General features: G+C 50.9%; 1 protein-coding gene across 13 annotated transcripts in view; it reads right to left on the bottom strand.

Annotated features, from left to right (window-relative positions):
• The window catches only part of robo1 (roundabout, axon guidance receptor, homolog 1 (Drosophila)), a 143,136-nt gene that overhangs the window by 54,071 nt on the left and 62,668 nt on the right, over nt 1–26,397 (bottom strand). For all 13 annotated transcript variants that reach the window (XM_023827734.2, XM_023827733.2, XM_072701859.1 and 10 more), the window contains one exon: nt 7,914–8,240. In XM_023827734.2, coding sequence (XP_023683502.2) covers nt 7,914–8,240 — 327 coding nt within the window. The remainder of the gene's footprint in view (nt 1–7,913; nt 8,241–26,397) is intronic.

Genomic DNA, 26,397 nt, shown 5'->3' with positions numbered 1-26,397 from the left:
TCCCCACACACACCCCCCGGTCGACGAATCTACAATTATCCAGACGATGAGGGGCACACACAGAATACCCCGACAGAAATCTCCTCCGGCTACAGTCTAGGGGGGGGGGGGTCCATCTCTTGGAGAACACCCCCACCCCACCCTGAAATCTACCGAGGGGATAAACCGATGCAGGCATCATGTAACTGGCTGCCATTCTGAATTAATTATTTTTGAAAAGCCCCCAGTGGTTTTCGCAGAAAGAGGAGCCACAGGCTACAGGGGTTGCTTACAAACAAAGAGGTAAAGCCGGGCTGAAGGACACATCGTGGCCATGCTGGCCGGGCATCTTGAAGCCCTTTCTGCTGTAGCTCTCGCCCCAAGCCGCAGATGGCCACCACCAGCAGTCAGAGGTTAGCCCCCAGCCCCTTCCCGTGTCACTGCTCCATCAGCCGGGAAGACGGAAAACAGACCTCGTCCAGGGGTGCAGAGGTCACCGACGCCTTGGTCTGAGAGCGAGGTAGTGTGGGATTTTCCTCACCCCAGTAAGGCTTCTCTCCGCCTCACAGGATGCTGCCGTCCTGACAGGAGATACTGGCCTTTCCCCCCATCGCTGTCAAGCTCAGGAAAATTTATCGACCAAGAAGACTGGAGGTTAGGAGGTGCAGCGGGGAGGAATGCCTGCACTTCCTCGTCAATCTCCAAATCGGGCGTCTCGCAACCGTCCACCTACACACTGAGAACTGACCGGCACCAAGACACACTAGGCCCTCGCTTCTGTGGGTCCCGTCATGAACGATTTGCTCTCCCAATCTTACACCCCAAAAAAAGTAAACAGAAATGTGCTCTGACAGTCGGATTTGGCTCAGACGTGATCGACCAGGTGAGTCCGTCGGCAAACAAGAGTGGGGTGTTTTGCCGAGGCTCCGTGATCCGCCGCAGGGAAGCCCGTCTCGAAATCACCGACACACATGCAAACATGACATGGAATTGCATCTCGCACTGATCTTCATTGTTAAATTAACACCACGCTGAAAATGCATGATTTGAATTCCTGTGTAATTGGAGAGGACGCGTGATTGCGTGTCGGGGGGGGGGTTGCTCCAGTGTGTGGGGGTGTGTGCGCAGCGGATGGGCCGATACAGCTCTGTCTCTTTAGAGGACCGTTATTCCTTCAGCCATGAACTTCATCCCTAGACAGCCTCCCAAATATTTAAAGGAAAAATTCTCTGTCATCAGATTTTTTTTCGTTCTGATTTTTTCCCCTGTGCAGTGAAATCGACGTCTGCCAGTTGGTCACCCTTAACGCCACGTCACTGTGCCTAATATCCCTACACTGTGACAGGTACACCAAAAGGAGGCCTCCATTACCAGGTCTTCACCTTCGCTATCCCATAATTCCCTGCTTTCAGGGAAGAATGCGTGCCCAGCTGCCCTCAGTTCAAATGTGCTGTTCAGACCGCGACGGCAGCCGGTCGACGCCATTGGAAGACGTTCCAGTTCCATTCTGCCAAGGCTGCCAGAGAGAGACGGACTGGCGGTGGTTTAACCACACTACCACACGTGCCACCCCCCCCCCCCCCCTCTGGGCACTCATGCACGCTCCATCCCTCATACCCACGTTGCCCTTCTGTGAATGGCAATTGCACTGCATGGGTTCCCTCCATGGCGCCAGTCTCCCTGGTGTTCTGTCTGAGGTCGAGGGTTTGGCCCAGTTATCCCCCCTACAACAAGTTAAGATGGGCGGCGGGCAGGGAACAGATTACCCTATAGCTGCCCCCCCCCACCACCCCACCACACTCAGAAGATCACGCATGAAGATCACCCCAGAACCCTATCTAACCACACAGGCATCAGTCAGGCTGTGATGTAAACACCTGTTTAAACAGGACTGGACCCTGTCTGGAGGGGTCATGGGGGGGGGGGGGTCATGGGGGGGCGCTCTTACCCAGTTACACAGGTGATAAATCTTAAACAGCTCAGCTGGACATTATTTTTACAGTGTTAGATGCGTGACGTGACATTCCCGACCCGGTCTCCGCACCGGTACAGGTTCAGCTCCCGCCCCACCATGAGGGCGGCACATCTGGGGACGCGTGGAAAGTGGCTGGGTCTCCTGGGAGCAGGGAGCTGGGTCGAGAGCCAAGGAGGCTGGAATGGACCCAACTGTGGGGGGGATCGCCACAATTTATGGGGTCTGAGGGACGAGATCTTTCAGAACACCAACCAGGCTTACGCTGTGCAGTGATAATGAGAAGGAGCGGGTGTTGGGGGTGGTGTTTTGGGGGGGGGGGGGTCTCGCGTGAGGTCCAAAAACCCGGAGCAGAAAGTATGCTGCCTCCTTTCCTGTTTTCTTTTTTTAATTTTCCTTTCCTGAGTAGTCACTCCATTCCCAGACAAAGGAGAGGCCTGTTAGGGAGGGAGCAATGAGAGGGGGAAAGAGGAGGAGGAGATGGGGGCCCCTGAAACATTTGCAATTTGGCTAAAAAAAAAGAAAGAGTGCAGGAGATAAATAAGGTGTCTGGAGGGGGGGGGGGGGGGGGCGCTACGAGACACAATTAGAGCGGAATACATTAGGGCTGTGATGAATGCGTGCAGACAGCACGCTGCCGACGGCTGCTGCCAGGACGTCCTGGGGCCCCCCCCAGCACTGGCGTGCAGGCAGAGCTCCTGAACGCGATGGAAGCACCTCTCTGTGCAGGGTGGAGGGGGGGGGGGGATTTTACCAGCTCAAATCGTACAGGAGCAGAAGCTATCAGAGCAGCTGTGGAATGGGCTAGGGGGGGCAGGGGGGGGGCTCTCAGGTTTGCGTGGGGGGTGAGGGGTGGCCAAGGGGGGGGGGCATAAGCTTAGCTAAACACACCTGTTAGGAACAATTAGAAGTTCAATGCAAACACACAACACACACACACATAGGAAATCACAGGCACATACATACAAACCCAAAAGACACACATACACTGGTGCACATGTGCACCACAGTAAAAACACACAAAGACACAGACAGACACGCCTTTAAAAATACATACACACACACAATAGAAAAGAGACACACTCACTCACACACACACACACGCACACACACACACACACACACTATACTATATCACACTTAATTGGCCTGACAAAACCCCCCTCCCACTCCCCTCCAGATTCGTGGGGACTGAAATGTACTGGACCCCCTCTCTGCTCTCCCCCCACGACTCGTAGCTCCGCTTGCAGGGAGAGACGCCGCGGTAACATAGTTCACGCATCACCACTGCGTTTCCTGCCAGGAAGACGTGCAAACAGGGACGTGAAGAGCTCCGCCGCACGGGGTCGTGCCGCTGACACTATGACCCGACCTCCTCCCTCCCCAGTCAGCTCTCACCTAGCGGGATGTGATGTTGGGGGCTGACTGAACACACCACGGCAAAACAAGCAGGTTCTATAAGCCCTGATGTCCCCTTTCCAGGTCAGGATGCCCGGGGGCGGAGCCCATAACCACTGTGGAAGATTCCTTTCCTTCATCGTCATGTAATGCTGCAACTTTCTTAAACCTCACCCACACTGGGAAAGGCGCTATATCAGGGGCCTCGAACTCAAATAACCCCGGAGCTAGGAGGTCATTTTATTTTTGAACGATATACAGATAATTGGCTAAACAAGCTGCGTTAAAATTAGCCAAATGGGGGGGGGGGGGGGTTTGGCATCAGTGAAATTAATGAAAAAACATGTTGCAGGTCGGATAGAAGTGTCTTACGAGCAAGGACCCCTGTGCTCAATGAAAATAAACAGGTAACAGGTAACAAATTGTTGTAACAAATTTCCCCTGTGTGGGATCAATAAAGTCTTATCTTATCTTATCTTATCTTGTCTTATATTTTATCTTATCTTATCTTTTATCTTATCTTATCTGAATGTGAGACAACATGCAAACACATTTATGTGATTTTAGGCACATTCCACGCTGTATCCAGACTTTATTTGGGATTAAGATAAGATATCTTCTGAGACCTTAGTTGATGACCTAAGTCGACCCCGGACCAGCTATTGCTCTGGACTGCTGTGGTTGGCTGGCTCCAGGTTGCCGTTGGGATGGGAGTAGCATGCGTTGTACCCTGAAGCGTGTTGGGGGGGTTCCCTGCTTGTGGCGACTTCACCCCAAACCACCCACGATTCCCGGGGGCCGCGGCGCACATGAGCTCGGGGTGGCGCCCAGCTCCTCGCTGACTGAGCAGGTGAGCCTGTTTCCTGGACAGCCTGCGGGGGCCCCAGAAGCCTGAGTGCCAGCGGGCTATAAGGCGCCTCAACACCCCCTCAAACTCCCAGCCAATGGCGGCAGAAAATGACAAAGGGACCCGCAATGAAAACCCTCAAGCTGAAACAAGCAACCCCTTTATAAAGTGTTTTTCCATAAATGAGCGTTTCAGGAGAGAGACCTGGGTCAGTAATGGGGAGCGGGGGGGGGGGGTGCATACATGCTGGATGTTTGGCTGAAAACGTGGCAGGACTAAAGCAGCAGGGCAGCATGGGTAAATCTCACTGGAGGGCGACAACAATGGGGTCATTAGTGGTGTGAAACTGGAAAGTGTTCAGCCCGTTCCTGTGGGGGGGGGTGGGGGACAGGGGTTAATGAACACATACGTGTCTCCCATGGACTTCTAGGCGGGGGGGAGTAATTTAGTTAAGTGTAAGTTGGCTGGCCAGGGGGATCTTCCAACCCAAGTAAGACTCTGAGAGACCGAATAAGCAAGGAGATGCATTACCTCTTGGATGGGGATGCAAACCTCTGCCCCCCCCCCCCCCCCCGTGGGTATCCTGGCCTGGGCTCCATGTCGACTCAATACATCCTCTGTGTCCTGTTACAGCGTGGTGTCGGGTTTAAAGCCCTCTCCAGGACAGGCACAGGGATTTTAGCTCAGGCTGTGCTGTAAGCATCTCCGTCCCATCTGGTAAACGCTACAGTTACTCAACTAAATAATCCCAGGCATGCAAACCAATCTCTGCTAAAGCCCCGCCCACCACATTGGATCACTACCTCGCTACCACAACCAATTAAAATATTTAGTGCAGCACTAAATCCTGCTTCAGACTGGGAGGGATTTGCTGTGGACATCACAGGGTGGCCAGTATGTGGACGAGGGATGTTTTTCACCAAACATGGCTGGTAGGCCTGAAGGCTGCTGTGTCTCCACAAAGATGATCAAGGGTCAGCAGCCAGAGCTCAGGGTCTCGATCCCAGCCCAAAGGCACTGAAAATGACTCCGCTGAGAACCTCCACGCCTCCACAGGACAGGTGTCTCAAACATTGACGTCACATGCAAAAACCGTCACCTGTTAACCAAAACAACACACACTCACGCAGACACAGCCAGCACCCTCAGAACCCGCCATTCCCAGAGAGTCACTGTAATACTGTAACAGGAAGTGACCTGTCCTCACTGCTACAGAGGTCAAAGGTCACGTTGGGGTTAGAGGGTTCCAAGGGGTCAGCTGGGAAGCTGGAAACACGGGTGTCGGGTTCCCAGACTCACAAACCGATGGGAAATGGACTTTCCCCAGCAGCACGGGAGGCAGCCGCAGGGACAGCGAGCAGTAATACCCTGTTCCCAATCACCCTCGCCCCCCCGGGGGGGGCTGAATGGGCAATGAGATTTTTTACTTTATTTTTTTTTACTTTAGCCTTCTTCTTTCCAGAAAAACCACAATCAAAACCGTGACAGCGGCATGAGGGTGCAGGACATGGGGGGGGCAGAGATGGGATCTCCTGAACACCAGAAGTGAGGAGAGACCACACGCACAGAGCGGATATGGGAGGGGGCACACAGACAGGGGTGCTCTTATAATAGGTTAATGAAACACAGATATACAGGCAATTAGCAAGTTATTTTCTCTCCACAGCTGAATAGATATGACTAAAGGCCTTGAGGCTGTGAGGCCGGAATGGAGCGGGGGGAGAGGGGGGGGGAGCGGTATTGATTGTTAAAGGTTTAGGGGAATTGTCACCATATACTTTTGGTAGGGGTGGGGGTTACTTATACTGGTAAATGCCACCTGACTGCCCCTCACACGCAGTACCAAGCACACCACACAAACCAGTATAACCAGTATCCCTTTCGGGTTCTTCCCACCCCGGTAGCCGGCATGGTCTTTTACGAGGCCAGCCCACGTTCCCGCTGAGGGCCGGCAGCAGGATATGAGCTCTAAGTGGGAACACACCGTGTGTTTGCGTGTGCAAGTGTCCCTGGGGGGTCCCAGCTGCTTTCCACACTTCCTGCCCCAGATGTCCAACCGGTGCTGAATCAGCGGCGTCGGGTTCAAGAATCAGTCAATGAGGGACCTCTGTCTCGGTTCAGCTAGGAACGATTCTGTGGGGGGGGCTAAGCCCCCACCCTTTAGCGACAGGAGCATGACACTGTTTTGACGTAGTGTGCTGGGGGGGGGTGGGACAGTCAACCCCCAACCACTAGCACCCCCTGCAGACTTGCCAGGCGCCTGGAGGTAAGACACGCATAGTTCGTCCCGTCGCCATGGCAGCAGAAGCATAATGCTTAAAGGCAGAGGTGGGTGGGGCAGACAAATCTAATTAAAAGTTGGCCGGACATTGAGGGGAAATTTTAAACGAGAAAGCAGACACAGGGGGATCTGTGACTGTATATAAAAGTGTAATTCCACTGTGAAATACTGTCCTGCGGCTTTTAATCACACGGTCAACACCCTGGATCTGTGGGGGCAGAACAGGATCTGAGAACTCAGTCAGACTAAGAAAAGCGAAAGGCACGAGCAGTCATGCTCCATGATGGCAGGGTGGGACCCGAGCTTTAAAACGCACTCGCTGCGACGTCTCGGTTGCGGCTACAGCCCCTCAAGACGAAAACAATGGAAACGCCAGTCGGCCAAGTACTGCTGATTCACGTAATGTTTGAGGGGGGGGGGGCGGGTGCAATTCTTTCAATTAAAAAAATTAAATTGGTGAGAAAAGCATTTATGTCACAGTGGAAGCACACTCACAGTGACACTCCCAGAAAGAGCGGGATTATGGGATTGAGGAAAACGTGTGCCCATTTCAGGCAGACTGCGACTGGGCTGCACAAGTCGGACGGGTGACAATATAAGGCGATGAACTCACGGCCATTTATGTCATGGAAGCTACACTTACACACAGTCAGACAGCTCAACATGCCGGCTCTCCTGAGAGGTGAGACCAGGCCATGATAGTCCCTCAGCGGCTTCTCTAGGTTCTGTAATTCAGTTACAGGTTTAACCCACTTCCCAACTATTATTACACTGGTTCCCAAAGGGTTAAATCAGGACATTGACTGACAGCCTGTGCAAAATCCCACTCACCCCAAGTAGGGCATCAAGCCCCATTGCTAATTAACACCACCTTTGAGTTAAAGCAGTTACACTAGGCAGTGTAAACAAAGTTCCTTGTGGATCTGCTCATATCCCAGGACAAGAGGCATACTTCTGGTTCCATTTGGACCCCAATCCTCTGGACTGGGCTGCTGTGCTCCTAACTGACGTTTGTCCGCTCAATGCAAACTGCTCTCCCCGTTCAATGACCCAGTCACCCAGTTTAGTAGCCTTATTTTCTGATCTTAGCTAAATTTGCCTTTCTGTGCCATAAAAACACTGCCCACTGGCCAACAGTTTATGGTACACAAGCTGGCCGGGCTGTAGGTAGAACTTCTAGACAAAATGTCATCTAGGGCACCCCCCCACCAGTTACATTATATATCTCTACATATTCAGTGGCCCCTGTGAAGTGCTGGGCCCCCTGAATCTTCCAGGATATCCATGACCCTCTTGCACCCCTGCATGCAGGACAGAGTACCGTTCTCCACCAACAGCCTAAATGACCGGGAGAAGCAAAGCACTATGGGTAGAAAAGCAGTGGATCAGACAGAGAATGCGACGTAGCCGAGAAACGGCATGCTCAGGGGACTTACTGGCCACCTCCAGCGAGGCGTTGCGGCTGGCCGCCTCGCCCAGGTAGTTGCGGGCCACGCAGACGTAGCTGCCATCGTCGGGCTTGCTGCGGCGGCCGTGCACGATGCGCAGGAAGAAGAGCGAGCCGCTGGGCAGCAGCATGCGGTGCGAGCGCGGGTTCTCCCGGTCCGTCTCCACACGCTCGCCGTCCTTGTACCACTCCACCGTGGGCGCCGGCCGGCCCTCCGCCTTGCAGTTGAGGGTGGCCGGCTCACCCTTGGACACGATCAGGTCGGAGGGGTGCTCCACGATGCGGGGAGGGGAGTCCTCCTGGCGCAGGCGGGACCCTGCCGGGGGGGGAAGAAGGGGGTTCACGACGGGGCTGTGTGTTCCAGCAGCGTACTGGCTCAGCACAGCCAGGCAAAACATGAAAGCTAAAGACAGCTGAACAAACAGGCTGGTGTTCGATCCTTATGATACCTATGTAAAACCCATATTTGTCTATGTCAATTTAAAAACATGGTAAAGGAGCAGTCACTAAGTCACAAACCAGACTAGATGTTGAACCTGGTGATGGTTATGAACCTACAGTGGCCCATCTGGGTGTATTTTCTGCTTGGGCTCTGACCCAGAGCCCTTAAACAGCGAACAGTGTTTAGGCTTTTCAGAATCAGGTCCCATTTACAGGAGTTCTAGCCTTACCTGCCTTCTTGGTTACTGAGCTTAAGACACAGAAGTTACCCATAAGCCCCTGCGCCTCTTCAATGTAACCCCTCCCCCATTGTTCATGCCCCTGTCCCCCAAAGTTCCCACAACCATCCCAGCACCAGATTAATCTTCTCGACAGCAAGCATGGCCAGCAAATTCGGGATTAATTAAACACCCCCGTGCCTCCGCACCATCCGGAGCCCCTCGAGCGATTACACGCGTGTGGCGTCTGCCTCTGTTGACATGGTCACGCTTATCACTCCTCCATTCTCTTCTCTTGTAATCCCTCTTGTTCGTAAGCACCAGGGCTCTGTTATCTGAATGTGCAGGATCGTTTTTTTTTTCCCATAAGCCCCTGGGGCTCGCCGAGCTTGGTCAGCTGACAAGGGGCTGTCGGAACCAGCACGGCTCAGCCCACACGCACCACAGAGAAAGACTTCTTCGTTTCCCAGAAGGTTGAAGAACGGCAAGAACAACAATGACCTAAGGAACTGGTACCTCCTCCAGCTTTCAGCTGAGTGACGGGACCATGCAGGTTTGAATGTTTAACCAGCTGCCACCCCTACATGCTTTTGGCAGCTACTTGAGCAGACATAAGGGAAACAAGCTGGACTGAATCAGCTGTTATGATAATTCACTGGATCTTTTTGTGGGATCGCTTTTCTGGTCAGGCCAGCAAACTCTGAGGTCCAGCATATTTTAATGGTGACAAGCATCTTTAGACAGAGGACAGCAACAGCCCCATCTCTGTCTCACTAGCCTACTGCGTGCTCCAAAAAAGACCAGTGTGAGAGCCAATCAGAGCACTGCATGTCACATTCAACTTGAAAGCCAGCCAATTGGTAAATCCCCCATCTGGCCTGCTGATTTTCCTGAAGTTCAATCCAGGTGATACAATCCAACACCCATCTCATTTGTATTTTATTTGTTTGAGTGTTGAGTTCAGTCAATGAAAAAATAACATCCACCTCATTTAAATTTTTTCAGGCCTCCAGACCTTAAGGGCAACATCAACTATGAAGTCCACATGTACATGACAGACCAATAAAAGCCAAAACCTCTTGATAGAAGATCATAACACTTCACCATAAGTATTTTTCCACTCACACAAATCTTTAGCCCTGTCGGGCATGCATCTTACGGTTCTGACCAGCTATATACGTGTACAACAATAGTCAGCCCTCAGGTCATCAGCCCCGACCTTAATCACTGCACCACCTGCTGGCTGCCTCTCGTAATGAGACAGCAGCGAGGGTCTCCAGAGGACTTCCTTCAGTTAGACATGGTGTGGGGGGTGCAGAAAGTGCTGAGGTAAGCCTGTTACATGGCAGAACACAGAGGAGACGTGGATTGGCGTCTAATTACCCTCACAGGCCCCCACTTCCAAAGAGAGGCCCGATCATCCCCTTTGATCCCATTGGCTGATTCCTGGCCCAGCTGGAACCCCCCTGTTTCCCCCCGGGGGTGGGGAAAGGGGGTGTATTTTGCTGATGAACCTAGCACTCGGCACTTCCAGATAATACCTTCCAGTTTATGTTTTATTAAAGCTACCTTTGAAGCTCCAGCTTGCTGCTGCTCCATCCAGCCACTAACCACCACCCCCCCCCCCCCCCAAGATGAAATTATTTCCCACTTTACATGCATCACGCAGCTTGTGTGGTCCGTATTCAGATCACAGAGAATGAAAACTGCAGCAAGAAGCAGATTTCCTTAACCAACCCTCCCCCCCAAGGCCAACTGAGACAACCCCCCCAACACATACCCCCCCTGCACACCCGCATACCACTCCCCTGTTGACTACAGGTTGTATAATGGTATTATCCATTATCCTCCCAGAGCTCAGGTCTATCCAAGGATTAATTAGGGCAGCAGGCTGACCCGATATGACCCAAGCCGTCCCTAGACGATCAGGCGGCAGGGGGGTGGCACTTCGTCTCTCTAGCTCACATGTCCACCAGCAAAAGCGCCCCTGGCCTGCTCTGCCCCCACCAAATCACTCTGGCTCAGCCAGACTGCAGAAAGATGGAGCAAAGGGCAGGAAGGGATTATGGTAATGAACTAAAAGCACTTACAGAGAAAGATCTCGGAGCAAAGCTGCCGTCAGGTTAACAGTCTCTGCGTGACGCTATACACTGTCACTGACACCCAAAGCAGGACATCTATGACCCAACATGGTGTGACTATGATCCAATGTGGTGTATCTGTGACCCAACAGGAAGTCTGAGGAGTATGCTATACCATATGGTTACAGGAAGTCTGAGAAGAATGCCATACAGTTACAGGAAGTCTGAGAAGTATGCTATACCATATGGTTACAGGAAGTCTGAGAAGTATGCTATACCATACGGTTACAGGAAGTCTGAGAAGAATGCCATACAGTTACAGGAAGTCTGAGAAGTATGCTATACCATATGGTTACAGGAAGTCTGAGAAGAATGCCATACAGTTACAGGAATTCTGAGAAGTATGCTATACCATATGGTTACAGGAAGTCTGAGAAGAATGTCATACAGTTACAGGAATTCTGAGAAGTATGCTATACCATACGGTTACAGGAAGTCTGAGAAGAATGCCATACAGTTACAGGAAGTCTGAGAAGTATGCTATACCATATGGTTACAGGAAGTCTGAGAAGTATGCTATACCATACGGTTACAGGAAGTCTGAGAAGAATGCCATACAGTTACAGGAAGTCTGAGAAGTATGCTATACCATATGGTTACAGGAAGTCTGAGAATAATGTCATACAGTTACAGGAATTCTGAGAAGTATGCTATACCATACGGTTACAGGAAGTCTGAGAAGAATGCCATACAGTTACAGGAAGTCTGGGAAGTATGTTATACCATACGGTTACAGGAAATCTGAGAAGTATGCTATACCATACGGTTACAGGAAGTCTGGAAAGTAACGGCAGAGCCCTTCCACTGTACGATACAGATACAGGAAGTATTACATTAACGACTGAACCCCTCTACTCCAACGGCAAGCTACAGAAAGTCTGAAAAGTCATGACTGAGCATTTAGACTGGGCCATACAGCTACAGGAAGTCTGTAAACTCCGAACAGAACCCTATTAGCACTACACAAAAACAGGCTGTAAAGTCTGTAAAATCATGCCAGAGCTCCTCTGCTGTAACACACAGCTACAGGAAGTCTGGCAAATCATGGTTGAACCCCTACTCTACGATGTGTCACTATAGGAGGTTTCTAAACATCACTAATACCTTTAAGAGCTGACAAAATTCCTTCTGCTAACCGGATTTGAGGGTGTGTGCTATCATCTGTCGTCATTGCTCAAGGAATTTGTGAACAGTGAAACGTAGTGAAACCAGATGATACCACGCCAGGGAAATATGAAGACTACCCACTAATTGTTCCCATTTGTGTTATGGCCCTAATTTAATTGCCTGAGAATAAAAGGATGTTTCACTGCCATTAATCTTTGCTGTTTCAGTGCCTCTAAAGCAGGTCATGAAGTGGAACCTCCAGCATCTGTAATAAACCCTTAGCATGTAGGTGAAGGACCTGAATACTTCTCCTGAATGATCTACTTGTGACTGAGTGGGGAACTATGAACCTCATACAGTATCCCCCCATGCCGCACCCAACATCTGCAAGAAGATGGAAATGTAGGCTGGCAGTGGGCCTTGTTTTTCTGCTCCAGTGCATCATGGGACAGAAACGCAAGCTCACATCAGGCATTCTAGGAGTGTATCCAACTTTTCCACATAAGTTCAGAGCTGAAGAACTTCAAGACACACAACCCATTCCTTAATAGCTTCTCAGAATTCTCCTCTGATTACCTTTTCCTCCCCGTTACACCCTCCCCCCAGTGGGCAGCTGGGAATAGCGATCGATCAAAGCAACATCAACAACCAGAGTCACGTATGCAGACAGACGGTCATTTTTCTTTTTTAATTAGCCGTGGTTATGATCACCACTCATCATGCCAGGCAGCACTTCTGATTGACTGAAAATGTGTACTGCAGGCCAACAGGTTGCAAAATGGATTGTTGTAGTCCTGAGAAATGGACTGACCCTGAATGCCTTCAGTAGAAACATGCAACTGTTTATAGCTAAAGAGTACAACTGCAGGCTTTTTACAAGCATCTGCTGAACATTTCAATAAAAACAACGAAAACGGCAGTAAATCCGGTGCTGAAATGAAAGACGCTCAAAGGTGATTAAGTCCATTCCACTAGTATTGTTGTGCTGGTTTCACTTTGTTGTCATCACTTTTCTGGTTTATTACACTGGTACTGTATCATTCTAGTGGCAGCATTCTATTGATATTACGTTGCTGTATCACCAGTATTACTCTGTTGGTTTCACACTGCTAATATCACTCTCTTGGTGATACTCTGCTGATATCCCTCTGTTGGTATTACTTGGCTGATATCTCTGTTAGTATTGTTAAGCAGAGTTCACTTTGCTGGCATCACTGTTTTTTAATGTTACTTAGCCGATATCACTCTCTGTTAGTATTACTCAGCTGATATCACTGTCTTGGTATCATTTTGCTGATGTCACTGTTGGTATCCCTCTGCTGGTATCTCTCAGTTTGTAAAACTCTTCTGATGTATTTCTTGGCTGGTATTACTCTTTTGGTATTACTTGGCTGATATCATTCAATTGGTATCATTCCCATTGTGGAATCATCCCCCCATATAGTCACCAAATAGCCAAAGAGGCATCTCAGCAGGAACTAAAGTTGCTCTTTATCTTGAGATTGCAGGGAATGAGGTGACGCTTTGTGTTAATAACAAAGCCATTGTGTTGGTACCACGGAGGGTGGAGGTAGAAGCAACAGGCTGCCACACCTCACCATACCCCAAGTGCAGAAACATGAGACCCTCCTGGGGTGGACAGCCACCCGTTTGCACAAAAGCTGCTGTCACATTGCACTGATGTGAGGTGGTCCATGTCTGAGAGACCCTGCAAGTACAAAGCAGCTTAGCATAACAAAGCTTAGCATTGGTTAGCATAGCGCTCCTGTGTGGAACTTCACCAAAGACTCTACATTCAGTCGTGAACATGATTTAGAGGCAAAGATCCTCCATGCTGATGAAAGACACACATGCAGCCTAAACATCAGCTGCGGTAGGACCAATCTGTAAATCTGGCAACATTTGTTAGAGTGATTTATAGCTGTGATAACTGGGAAAGGTGAGTGTATGAGAGACAGAGAGCTACAGGCAGTGAGTGGACCCAGAGGGATGGTCAAGACCTGACAACCAGTGGAGATCAATAACCTACTCAAACACCAGCTTCCTGTGATGAGCTGTCAATCAAGTCCCCCAGCGGGAGAAATCAGTCTAACCCAAAGGGCCAATGGAGAAGGCTATCCTAGCCTAACATTCAGGATCTGCAGCAAAACTCCACATCCGTCGCACTGTAACTAACCCTTTCAGAGCCGTATCTCTGAGCTATCAAATGAACCTCAAACCACAGAGGCAGCGGAGATGATGCCTGGAGTTTGTTTAGTTCCTTTAAATGAGCGGCCTCAGATTTAAACCGCCGCACGCATGCACACGCATGGAGGAATGCGACCCAAAAGCTGATCCAGCAACAAAGGAAACACGCCACAGCAATAAACTCCCAAATAGCTTTGGGGGCGGACCAAACCCTATAAAAACAGTAAACAGTGTTTACTCCGCTTCCCAATGTCTGTGATTCCTGTTACCTAAGGAAATGGTCTGACCTCAAAGCCAGAATCACGCGGCTTCTCACAGTTAACTGGAAGAACGATAGCTGAGTGCTTAGTTAAATGTGCGAAATGACACCCTTTCTCTGACATCAAACGGCGTACCATATCCCATTTATAAAGTGTGTAAGGTCAGAAGCATAGGTTTTCACCTCTTAACAGCACAGAAAACTCCATCAGCTCACACACATTCTGTTTCTCCAGAAATTCTTCACAGGCTTGAGTAAATGACCCTTGAGTCCTGACTAAGTAAAGCCCAGAGAGCCTAAAGTGATACGGGTCTTAAGCTGCCCGCTTTCTGGAGCCAAAGTGGGATTTGTGTCAGACTGTTGTTCTCAGGGAAGATGGACGCAGCGGGTGTTTACGGAATTGACCGTAAAAATTGGTTGGACGCACACAGAGTACTAAAAGGTGGTAAAACTGACCCGGTGCACTATTCACTGGATCCTGGAGAGACAGGAAGCGTTTTTGCTCATAAATAACTCAATGTATTTTGCAGACTACAATGTTTTCAAGGCTGAAGATGGTGCCAGAACACAAAATAAGAAGGTTGGACGTTGAAATATGATGGCTCTAGAATACTATAATGAAATTAGGAGAACACATCAGGAAGGTTCTAGAATGCAAAGCAAGGTTTAGCAATATCCCTGCAGGCATGGCTGGGAGAGTCTACAATATCACACTCATATGCAAAGCAAGACATAAAGACTGAGTAGAGGCGAGCACAGAGCATGCTGTTTCACATAGTCTGACCAGTCAGCCTGTGGGGCATCCATTCAGAACGACTGCATTGTGGGGGACCCAAGCTGGCAAGCAGTCTCTTCCAGGTTCTACAGCGGGTGGTGTACAGCTCAGAAGGTTGGGATGCTCAGCCTATGATCGGGAGGTCAGCGGTTCAAATCCCAAGCTCAGCAGCGTGATTTCATAGTTAGGTCCCTGAGAACGGCCTTAACCCCCAGTTGCTCCAGAGACTATCTGACCCCAGGTTCTCTCAAAAACACACATACTGTATATATATATATTTTATAAAAGCATCTGCTAAATACATACAATGTAAACACTTTCCTACCTCATCTGCCAGTATTTTACGGGGCCTGACAAATGCGAATTCAGAGCTGCACGAAACGAGTCACCATGCACAGTAGCGCAATCGCATTCCAGCTTCTCCATCAAATCAGCATGCCCACTTGTAATGCAACACTGCGTGTCACCGGGGCTCGTCGAACTACAGGAACGTCGCATTTAATGGCATGGTGACCACGCCTGCACACGTGCCTCAGTGACATTAGCACTTTTCCCTCTATCCTGAAGGAGCTCTCTCACACAGAGGTGAATCGCTAAAGTGTCCCCGGATCGACCAGGAGTTCTTGGAATTCCTCTCAGGCTGTATAAACTGCAATTAGCAAGCAGCTGACGGCAGTGATTCATTCAGCTATGTGAGAGTGAGCCCCTGTGCGTGTGTGTGTGTGTGCGTGTGTGTGTCTTCACGCTCAACCCTACACCTCACAGACACACAGAACACCTAGTAACACGTGCTATGGGACAACGCTGGCTGTTCTGCAGCTAGACGGGCAGAACGTGCAATTACTGCCACGTCCACAGAGCCACCACTAGAGGGCGTGACCTCCCAGCAGCCGCTAAACAGACCACATTGCTTTATTAAACTGCATGGACCTGTCACAAACAACCTGAGCCTCCTAAGCTCAACGACCCCTAAATTATCCAACATCCGGCAAACTCCACCCAAGCAGATGACTACAGGCAATTGACAACCCTGAGACACGCTACATCTCATGGTGACATTCGTTATATGTTTACATTTGCATGTGTAGCAGATGCTTTTGTCCAAAGCCACGTGAGACAAACAGCACATTACAAACATATGCATGTCAAGGAGTCGACTGGGCATAAGTGCAGCTAGGCTGAGCTTCCAACGAATGCCCAGGTATGAGAGTAAGCGGTGTTGGAGCAAGAGCTACACGATGTCTTCCAAGATAGCATGAACCAATAAAACTATTCATCACACAATATTCAAAACTGAATTGATGTTATGTGATGATTGCTATGTTTTACATGCATCTGTTGACGAATCCTATTACATTATGGTTTATTTTCAAACAATGCTGTCTTATACCGACATACAAAGACACTTTCTACTTGGCTTTGGAGGGTGGGGCTGTAGCGAGGCCATAGGCACTGGGGGGGCCAAGATGGATCTGATGGTGAGTTCAGAGGGTGTCTGAGACGGGAATCACTCTGCCATTGTCACTGTTGGTATCACTCTGCTGGTATCTCTCTGCTGGTATCACTCTGCTGGTATCTCTCAATTACATTCCAGGGGAGAGCAGGAGAAAGCAGTCTACTGATCTGTGTGACCTCAGATGCTTTGGTCAGCTGGGCCCATTACGCAGAACATAACCCTGGATCCAACAAATTTCTATGGTGGATCCCAGAGTGATCAGACTATCCAGGCAGACAAAGGCCTGAGGCCAGGCTGCTTTCAAAGGCACAGGAAATGTTCGGGAAGACGACTGAAGAAAGCATTTCATTTTTAGTCAGTCTGGTAAAAAAAAGGTTATTCCTGGTGTCACAGAAATTCCTTTCATGACCCAGCAGTCAAACATGACTCCATCTAATCTGATTGGTTCCCAGAAGTATCCCATTGTACCTCTTACTGGGCGCATGTTTGTTTCACTTACACCAGCTCACTCTCCCAGTTCACTCCCGTCTCTCTCTCATGAGTGTAAGTGAGAGGGTTACTTAAGTCAGACAGGTGTGATGAACCATTTCATTCTGTCTGCTCTCATCACAATCCGAAACCCTGGAAGTCTATAAAGAACGTGATGGGGTCAAGGTTCAATCCCCCCTGCTGCCCCTCCTCAACACTGAGAATCAGAGCCGTTCATTCATCCCTCAACCTCCTAGTGGGGGGGGTGTCACAGGGCAATTCCACAGCTGCACCGGACTGCACAGGATGCCCCACGTTAGCAAGCTCTTGGCTCTGTGCCACGACCAGGGGCGTCAGAGGGGCACGGATACCCTGGCAGATTCAGGGAGGCCAGCAAATGCATCAGGGCATCAAAATCTCCTAGAGTTGGCAAAATATATCGAGGAAGACCCCACCCCCTGCTTGGCTAAATTTACCAAGTTACTTGAACGGAAGGTTCCAGAATGTGAAGCAGGGTTCAGATACAGGTGTCAGACCCTACGATTCTCTCCAGTCGTGGCTGGAGTTTAAAATATCGAACGAATCTACTTGAGTTCTTTGAGGAAGCTACAAGTGAAATTGATCACAAAAAGGCCTATGATGTGATTTACTTAGATTTCCTGAAGGCCTTTGATGTTGTCCCCCACAAACGGCTCTTGCTAAAGCGTAAAGCTGCAGGGATTTTAGGAACTGTGGCAGCTTGGATCAAAAACTGGCTAACTGACAGGAAGCAGCGAGTAGTTATTAGAGGCACAATGTCACAGTGGGCCTCCGTTCATAGTGGGGTACCGCAGGGTTCAATTTTAGGACCACTATTGTTCCTAATTTACATGAATGATATTGACACAAATACATACAGTAAACTGGTTAAATTTGCAGACGACACCAAGGTGGGCGGTGTAGCAGATGCTGATCTAGCAGCAGAGAGGCTTCAACGGGATCTAGATTTAATTAGCGAATGGGCTGATACTTGGCAGATGAAATTTAACACAGATAAATGTAAGGTAATCCATGCAGGGAGCAGAAATATAAAGTACACATATATTTTATGGGTTCCACTGAAATAAAGGTAGCTGATTACGAGAAAGATCTCGGTATGTATGTTGATGCTTCCATGTCCCACTCTCGCCAGTGAGGGGAAGCAATAAAAAAGGCGAACAGAATGTTGGGTTATATCTCTAGGTGTGTGGAGTTTAAGTCAAGGGAGGTGATGTTACACTTATATAATTCCTTGGTAAGACCCCACCTAGAATACTGTGTGCAGGTTTGGTCACCATACCTCAAGAAGGACATTGCAGCCTTAGAAAAGGTGCAACGAAGAGCTACGAGAATGATTCCTGGTCTTAGAGGAATGTCTTATGAGGAGAGGTTAGCGGAACTGAATCTGTTTAGCCTTGAGCAAAGGAGACTAAGGGGGGATATGATTCAGGTCTATAAGATTCTAACGGGTCTGGATGCTGTTCAGCCAAATGACTATTTCAATATTAGTCTAAATACTAGAACTCGTGGCCATAAGTGGAAATTAGCGGGAGAACATTTTAAAACAAATTTGAGGAAGCACTTCTTTACACAGCATGTAGTTAGAGTATGGAATAGTCTTCCTGCTAGTGTAGTGGAAGCTAAAACCATGGGTTCCTTTAAATCAGAGCTAGATAAGATTTTACCAACTCTGAGCTATTAGTTAAGTTCTCCCCAAACGAGCTTGATGGGCCGAATGGCCTCCTCTTGTTTGTAAATTTCTTATGTTCTTATGTTCTTATATCGCACAGAGCATCTGACCAGTCACCAGTCAGGCAAAATTGGTGACAAGGTGACATTTTCTCAGGGTCCCAGAATTTCTAGCAGCACTGACTGCAAGCCACTGAGCCACATACTACCACAAAAAAATTCTTGGTTGCATCTTCAGTGGGAAAAAAACAAGGCACCGAAATGCACACTGTGTGTGCGGTGTACATGCTGTGTGCGTCCAATGTGTGTACAGTGTGTGCACAGTGCATACAGTGTCTCTGCAGTGTGCGTGCAGTGTATGTGTATGCATTCAGTGCGTATATTGTGGATACAGTGTGTGGGGCAGTGTGTGCAGTGTGCATGCGTAGTGTATGTACAGTATTTGTGAGCCATGTGTGCAGTATGCATGCAGTGTGTGTATGTGTGTGCAGTGTGCGCACAGTGTGTGTGTTTAGTATTCATACAGTGCGTGCAGTGTTCATGTGGTGTGTGTGCGGTGTGTTTAATCATCACCTCCACAGGCAGCCAGAGGCTATACCAGAGACAAACAGCAGCAGTGTCATTTCAAACACATCATCAGCACATGTCTGCTGCACCACCAGCCTCCTACCTGCCCTAGCAGTGAGGTACAGGTTCAGGAAGAGGTGCTGGTATGGACTGGTCATGTGAGCTGTCAGGGGCTCAACCGCCCCCAAACTCTGCTGTCATTAAGCAGGTTAAAGGCACCCAGGCTGGCCGACCACATGAGGCAGCCAATATGACAGACAGTGGCAAAGCATTTCTGCTGTTTATCACAGAGCAGCAGGTAGCGATGCCTCCCGCGCGGAAGCCCAGGCACATCGCGGGACAAACCGACAGGTTCAGCAAGGCCCATTCACACAAGCCGAGAGAAGCTCACCTGTAACTATGGAAACTGTCTTACCATGGTTACTCAGATCCCCATCTTTCATTTTTCCACCCTTTCCCAAGTCAGTTTAAAAACATCGTCATGGTAACTGGCATACTCAAAACCATCGGCAGCGGCTGGTCCGAGCGGCGGGTGGTGAGGCTGCGGCCCGACCAATGAGGGCTGAGACATCCCTGTGGGGAGTGTGACACGCCCCCTGCTGGAGGGCATCTTACATTAGCCGAGGGACGGAGCATGGCACTCTGTCACCTGCATGTCAACCATCATGTGCTGTGACCCAACCAAGAGAATAACTTGTGGGAAAACATACAGCAGCATTATCTACACACACACAGAAACACACACACACGCAGACAGGCAGACACAAGCACACACACATACAGACACACACACACAGACACACACACAGACACCCACACACACACAGACACACAAACACACACAAACGCAGACACACAGAGAAACAAGCACACACAGACACACACACACACACACACACACACACAGGCAGACATATGTACACAAGCACACACACTTGCATCGCTGAGGAACTTAATGATGCCACGAAAGATGAAAGTGTCATGAATCACGTTGTCACCCTATGTGAGGGAGTTTATTTGTACCTAGACAGGGGGAAGGCTGTTGGGAATCCCCATTCCAATACACCTCCATTATCCCCCCCCCGTAAAAGGTTCTCCCTTCCTTAGCCCCCCGCTCTCTCAGTGCTCTAATCTGCTAGCCTGAGCCGACATGGCCAAACCACGCCCCTTGGAGAAATGTATTGTGTAAGCGTGCTTCCATCATGCTTGTGGGCTCCTTCAGAGCTGGGGGGGCCGGGGATGGCGGGGGGAGGGGGAGGGTGGTTCATTAGCAGAGTGGCTCAATTTATCTCTCCCTTAAACAAACGGGTCTGAAGTGTTTATCTGGCTTGTCAGTGATGACTGAAGGGAGGGAGCGGGGGGGGGGTTTCTCTGTCTCACCGCTGAAGCCAGCCACGCAATGTCGGACACCCCCGGTGCAAATTCCAGCCTTTAATTAGCCCCCTCGGCACAAAAGGTCACATCACAGTGCCGCCGCTACCCTGCGCCAAATATGCAACACGCTCCCCGCCGACGAGGACGCCTCCGTCACGCGGCCGGATATGCAACACGCTCCCCGCCGACGAGGACGCCTCCGTCACGCGGCCGGATATGCAACACGCTCCCCGCCGACGAGGACGCCTCCGTCACGTGGCCGGATATGCAACACGCTCCCCGCCGACGAGGACGACTCCGTCACACGGCCGGATATGCAACACGCTCCGCTCCGACGAGGACGCCTCCGTCACGCGGCCGGATATAGAACACGCTCCCCGCCGACGAGGACGACTCCGTCACGCGGCCGGATATGCAACACGCTCCCCGCCGACGAGGACGACTCCGTCACACGGCCGGATATGCAACACGCTCCCCGCCGACGAGGACGCCTCCGTCACGCGGACGGATATGCAACACGCTCCGCTCCGACGAGGACGCCTCCGTCACGCGGCCGGATATGCAACACGCTCCCCTCCGATGAGGACGCCTCCGTCACGCGGCCGGATATGCAACACGCTCCGCTCCGACGAGGACGCCTCCGTCACGCGCCCGGATATGCAACACGCTCCCCGCCGACGAGGACGCCTCCGTCACGCGGCCGGACATGCAACACGCTCCCCGCCGATGAGGACGCCTCCGTCACGCGGCCGGACATGCAACACGCTCCGCTCCGACGAGGACGCCTCCGTCACGTCCCCGGACATGCAACACGCTCCCCTCCGACGAGGACGCCTCCGTCACGTCCCCGGACATGCAACACGCTCCCCTCCGACGAGGACGCCTCCGTCACGTCCCCGGATATGCAACACGCTCCGCTCCGACGAGGACGCCTCCGTCACGTCCCCGGATATGCAACACGCTCCCCGCCGACGAGGACGCCTCCGTCACGCGGCCGGACATGCAACACGCTCCCCGCCGATGAGGACGCCTCCGTCACGCGGCCGGACATGCAACACGCTCCGCTCCGACGAGGACGCCTCCGTCACGTCCCCGGACATGCAACACGCTCCCCTCCGACGAGGACGCCTCCGTCACGTCCCCGGACATGCAACACGCTCCCCTCCGACGAGGACGCCTCCGTCACGTCCCCGGACATGCAACACGCTCCCCTCCGACGAGGACGCCTCCGTCACGTCCCCGGATATGCAACACGCTCCCCTCCGACGAGGACGCCTCCGTCACGCGGCCGGATATGCAACACGCTCCCCTCCGACGAGGACGCCTCCGTCACGCGGCCGGATATGCAACACGCTCCCCTCCGACGAGGACGCCTCCGTCACGCGCCCGGATATGCAACAAGCTCCCCGCCGACGAGGACGCCTCCGTCACGCGGCCGGATATGCAACACGCTCCCCTCCGACGAGGACGCCTCCGTCACGCGGCCGGATATGCAACACGCTCCCCTCCGACGAGGACGCCTCCGTCACGCGCACATGGGCAGCACGGCCAGCGTCACCTTCACGCACTGCAATGCGCTTTGAATGGAGGTAATGAGTAACTGACTAGACACATATCCTGCATCCACAGGCACTCACATGATATCACTGCATTACATGAGGATGATGGCAGGTACTGTGAGCATGCAATCAAAAAACTAATAATGCTCGTATTTGCTTGGTTACTTATGGTTAAGGTTAGGGCTGGGTGGGGGTTAAGGTCGTCATTGTTGGGATTAGGGTTATGCCCATAGAAATGAATGGAGTCCCCATAAAGATACTGATGCCTAATCTGTGTGTGTGTGTGTGTGTGTGTGTGTGACAGCGCCCTGGGATCTAATGGCTCCTGAAGAAGGTGGAATCCATCACCCCCCGCCACCCCACCCCCAGGCCACGGCCACCAGGGAGGCGCCACAGAGTTTACACAAGACCGAACGGACCGCTGTGACCCTTCACCACTCACCTCCGTGTTCCCTACCTGACCTCGCTTTTAGGGGTGGAGGGGGGGGAGAGCAGTAATGAATCCACAACAAATATCTTCCCTGTCACATTCCAGTGTTTGCCATGCAGTCTGTCTCTGCGTTTATGCAGGGGGGGGGGGAAGGGAAGGAGTGGGGGGGGGGGGGGGCGCCAACCGCCGGTTAATTGGCTCTCGTGGCTGCTGCGTCCTGTCAAAGTGACTTGGGAAGGGGGGGGGTGGTGGGGCATACAATTTATTATCAGTGGTTATGAATCCATATGTCAGGATGGCTTGGGGCAGCTTACACCTGGCCTGGCCGTGATAAATGATGGGACCCAGCTCAGCTCAGACACCCCCCCCCCCACCAGCACAGCCACAAACCATTGGCAGCATGGGCCAATTAAAAACATCCGTCGTGTTGTACTTACACTGATGCAATCGTCCACAGCGGAAGCCAGTTGACGTCACTTAAAAGATTTACAATCTGTGTCGTGTCTCTTAAGCTGTGTGGCTCCACCCCCCCCTGGACAGGGTACCGCACGGACTTCACGCAGGCCTTCGACTGACGGGGGGGCTCCTACGCCTGGATTCTGAGAGCCAGACCCACAGCCTCATAGGTAATCATGAGCTGGCTCCCCTTCCTTGGCCAGTGGCACCGTGTAGCGCCAGTACTTACACAGAGGAAGCCTTCAAAAAATAAACCCTGCGCTCAATTACCCACCAGCTAACAGAATCTGGCCGTTACGCTCCTCCGGCGTGACAGCGATCAGGTCCAGCGCCTGTTTGGGGAAGCCCAGTCTCAAGCTCAGTCATGTGACTCCCGCTGGTCAGAAATGACGGAGGCCTGAGTGCGCCCCGTACCGCCCACACCGCTGACCTTTGACCCTGGCCCCCTGGGGTGCTCGTTAGAGTGCCCCTGTTTCCTTACCCGTGGCGCCGCCTCCCAGCTCACCTGCCGAGACAGGAAAAGGCCGTAAACAGAGCAAACAAGCAGCCCTCAGTGAGGGACTCAGACACACACACAATGAGCGGCTTCTCCGCCTCGCAGACGCTCCTCGCTAACACTCGCGTATGAACGCAGCGTGGCTTTAAGGCCGTGAGACAATTAGCACCTTCTTACGGCTGAACTCAAATCATGAATGAATAATCAAAGGCATGAATGAAGCACCCCCCCTCGCCCCAATGACAGCTTTCACCCGCAACCTGGATTAACCTGCCGAGTCACTTCAGGCCGCCGGAACATTCCACGCATCCCACCTGGTTGCCATGGCATCACTATATACATTCCACGGAATCTTCTAAAATGGAATGTTGTAGGCAAGTCTGGCCTTGAGCAGCTAATCAGGGGCTTTTTGCGGTACTGGGGGGTAAATATATGGAAATTACCTCGACTGAAAATGCCTAAGTTGGGTATATATAATTAAAGTTCCTCTAATATAAAACTCTCAGATCCAAAGGCAAGCACTGCTCAAAGTCATAAATTAGCCTTTAATTTAAGTCCATTCCTTTCTTCTGTTACCCTCCCTTTACCCCCCCCCCCCCCAACATGCTGTTCCACTTTCCCCAGACTTCCTGGATTTAGGAGCCAGTATTCCCTGCCTGTCCATTTCAGGAATGGACATCCCATTATTTAATGTGATGTTACTTCTGAACTTTCACCAGGGGTGTATACAGGGGCGGGGCCATGGAGGGTCTGGCCCCAGCTGATTGGCTTGCCGAGTGGTCCCTCCACTGTCACTCACCGATTCAAAACATATCATTGGGTGACCCCTCTGTATAAATTGATTCTCCTCTTATGCCCCCCCACCTTAAAAAAAGCTGATGTTCCTCTGTACCACCTCACTTCCTTTTTCTTTTGTCTGAGGGACCCCACTCTTTCTGTGCTTTGGTGGCTGGCGGGAAGGGGGCGTAGACACAATCAGATAGGTCTTGTGAGCCCCTCCCACCGGTGAAGCAGCACTTCAACCAGAATCGCTGCACTGTGGACAGCGGAGACGAACCGGCAGCACCGGAATACTTCACATGCAGTCCCAGGGGAAGATCACCCAAACAGAGACACCTGAAAACGCTTTAGCGCTGCTGTCTTTGAAGGACAGGAATGCACGCAGGCATGCGCCCGTTACGGAGCGTTATCTGTGAAAGCGATAAGGATGCACGCCAACTCCGCTCATACGGCACCTAACGGCCACCCCGAGCTTCACTCCTTGGTCCTCACATGGCCAGCCCAGGTAAACAACAGCTGGAAGCTAAATACCTCTCCTAAATAAACCACACAAACTTACACACATACACAGAAAGGTCGGTAACAATAATAATAATAAAAATAATAATATGTGTGAGAAGGGGCGGCATGGTGGTGCAGTGGTTAGCACTGTTGCCTCACACTTCTGCGACCTGGGTTCGAGTCTCCGCTTGGGTCACATGTGTGTGGAGATTGCATGTTCTCCCCGTGTCGTCATGGGGTTTCCTCCCGGTACTCCGGTTTCCCCCCACAGTACAAAGACATGCTGAGGCTAATTGGCGTTGCTAAATTGCCCTTAGGTGTGCATGTGTGAGTGAATGGTGGGAGTGTGCCCTGCGATGGGCTGGTCCCCCATCCCAGGTTGTTTCCTGCCTCATGCCCATTGCTTCTGAGATAGGCTCCAGACCCCCCACAACCCAGTAGGATAAGCAGGTTGGACAATGGATATGTGTGAGAGTGTCTTGTGTCAAAGTATGTGCTTCCCATGTTCTGTGGTTAGGAGCATGGAATCATGTGGCAGCCATTTGTCACACATGTGGCTGTTTCCTGTATCTTTTGGGAGCCTCAACAGGGCTGATTCAGGTTCAAACAGCCGATAACAGACGAACATCCACACAGCAGGTATGCTGAAGTCCGTGGAAGTATGGTGGGGATCAGAAGGTTATAGGTTTGAGTCCCAACCATCAACCTTCTTTAATTTCCACAAAACCCCTAACTATGAAGGCTCTAATATCTCATAATCTCATCCACCTGTGTGCTGAAGTCAGCCAGCTGTCTCCATCTATACACAGGACCTATTTGCACTGAGCAGACAGCCCCTCTAAGCACTGATCTAAGATAAGTTTACATCTCCCCCATTCCGAACCCTAATCCCAAACTTAACTGTCTATCCATCCATCTACCCACCCGTGTTTTAACTACTTATACTGATCAGGGTCACTGTCCAAACTTAACCTTTTCCAGTTAATGGCAAAAATTGATCTTAGGGCTTTGAACTAGAGATGCACAAAGAGACACATGCATTCCTGCGGTAAGTGCACATGTATATGGTTCACATGAGGAGGCGTTCATGGTGAATGCAGATCGGATCAGACACGTCTCTTAATCGTGAGACCTGCCTGAATGCTCCAGCAAGGTGGGTTGTGATCTCACTCCGAAGCTTTAGCTATGTGCTACAGTTCATCCAACACAGAGACACACAGGGATCTACTCTTACTCAGAAAGAACTCTTTATAAGGCTTTGGGCTACCACAGAGCTCTAAAGCAACCCATCTGCAACCGGAAAGATGCCAGTTCAAATCCCAGGTTTGAGGGGGCTGCTATGAACTCGGGATCCTGGGCAAAATAATGACTCTAAAATTGCTCCTGCGACACATCCGCTAGTAAACCATACGTGGCCATATGTGCTTCGGATAAAAGCACCGGCTAAACAATTAGACTGTAATAAAAAGCTATCATTTAACCCACAACCTACTTCCGTGGGGGGAAAAAAGACTATCAAAAGTTGCGGTTGCCCCCAAATCTGCTGCCGTA

Source organism: Paramormyrops kingsleyae, chromosome 18 (assembly GCF_048594095.1).
Source record: "Paramormyrops kingsleyae isolate MSU_618 chromosome 18, PKINGS_0.4, whole genome shotgun sequence".
Classification (NCBI taxonomy): Eukaryota; Metazoa; Chordata; class Actinopteri; order Osteoglossiformes; family Mormyridae; genus Paramormyrops; species Paramormyrops kingsleyae.
Note: the sequence above shows the minus strand (reverse complement) of the source record. Positions and strands in the feature narration are given on the sequence as shown.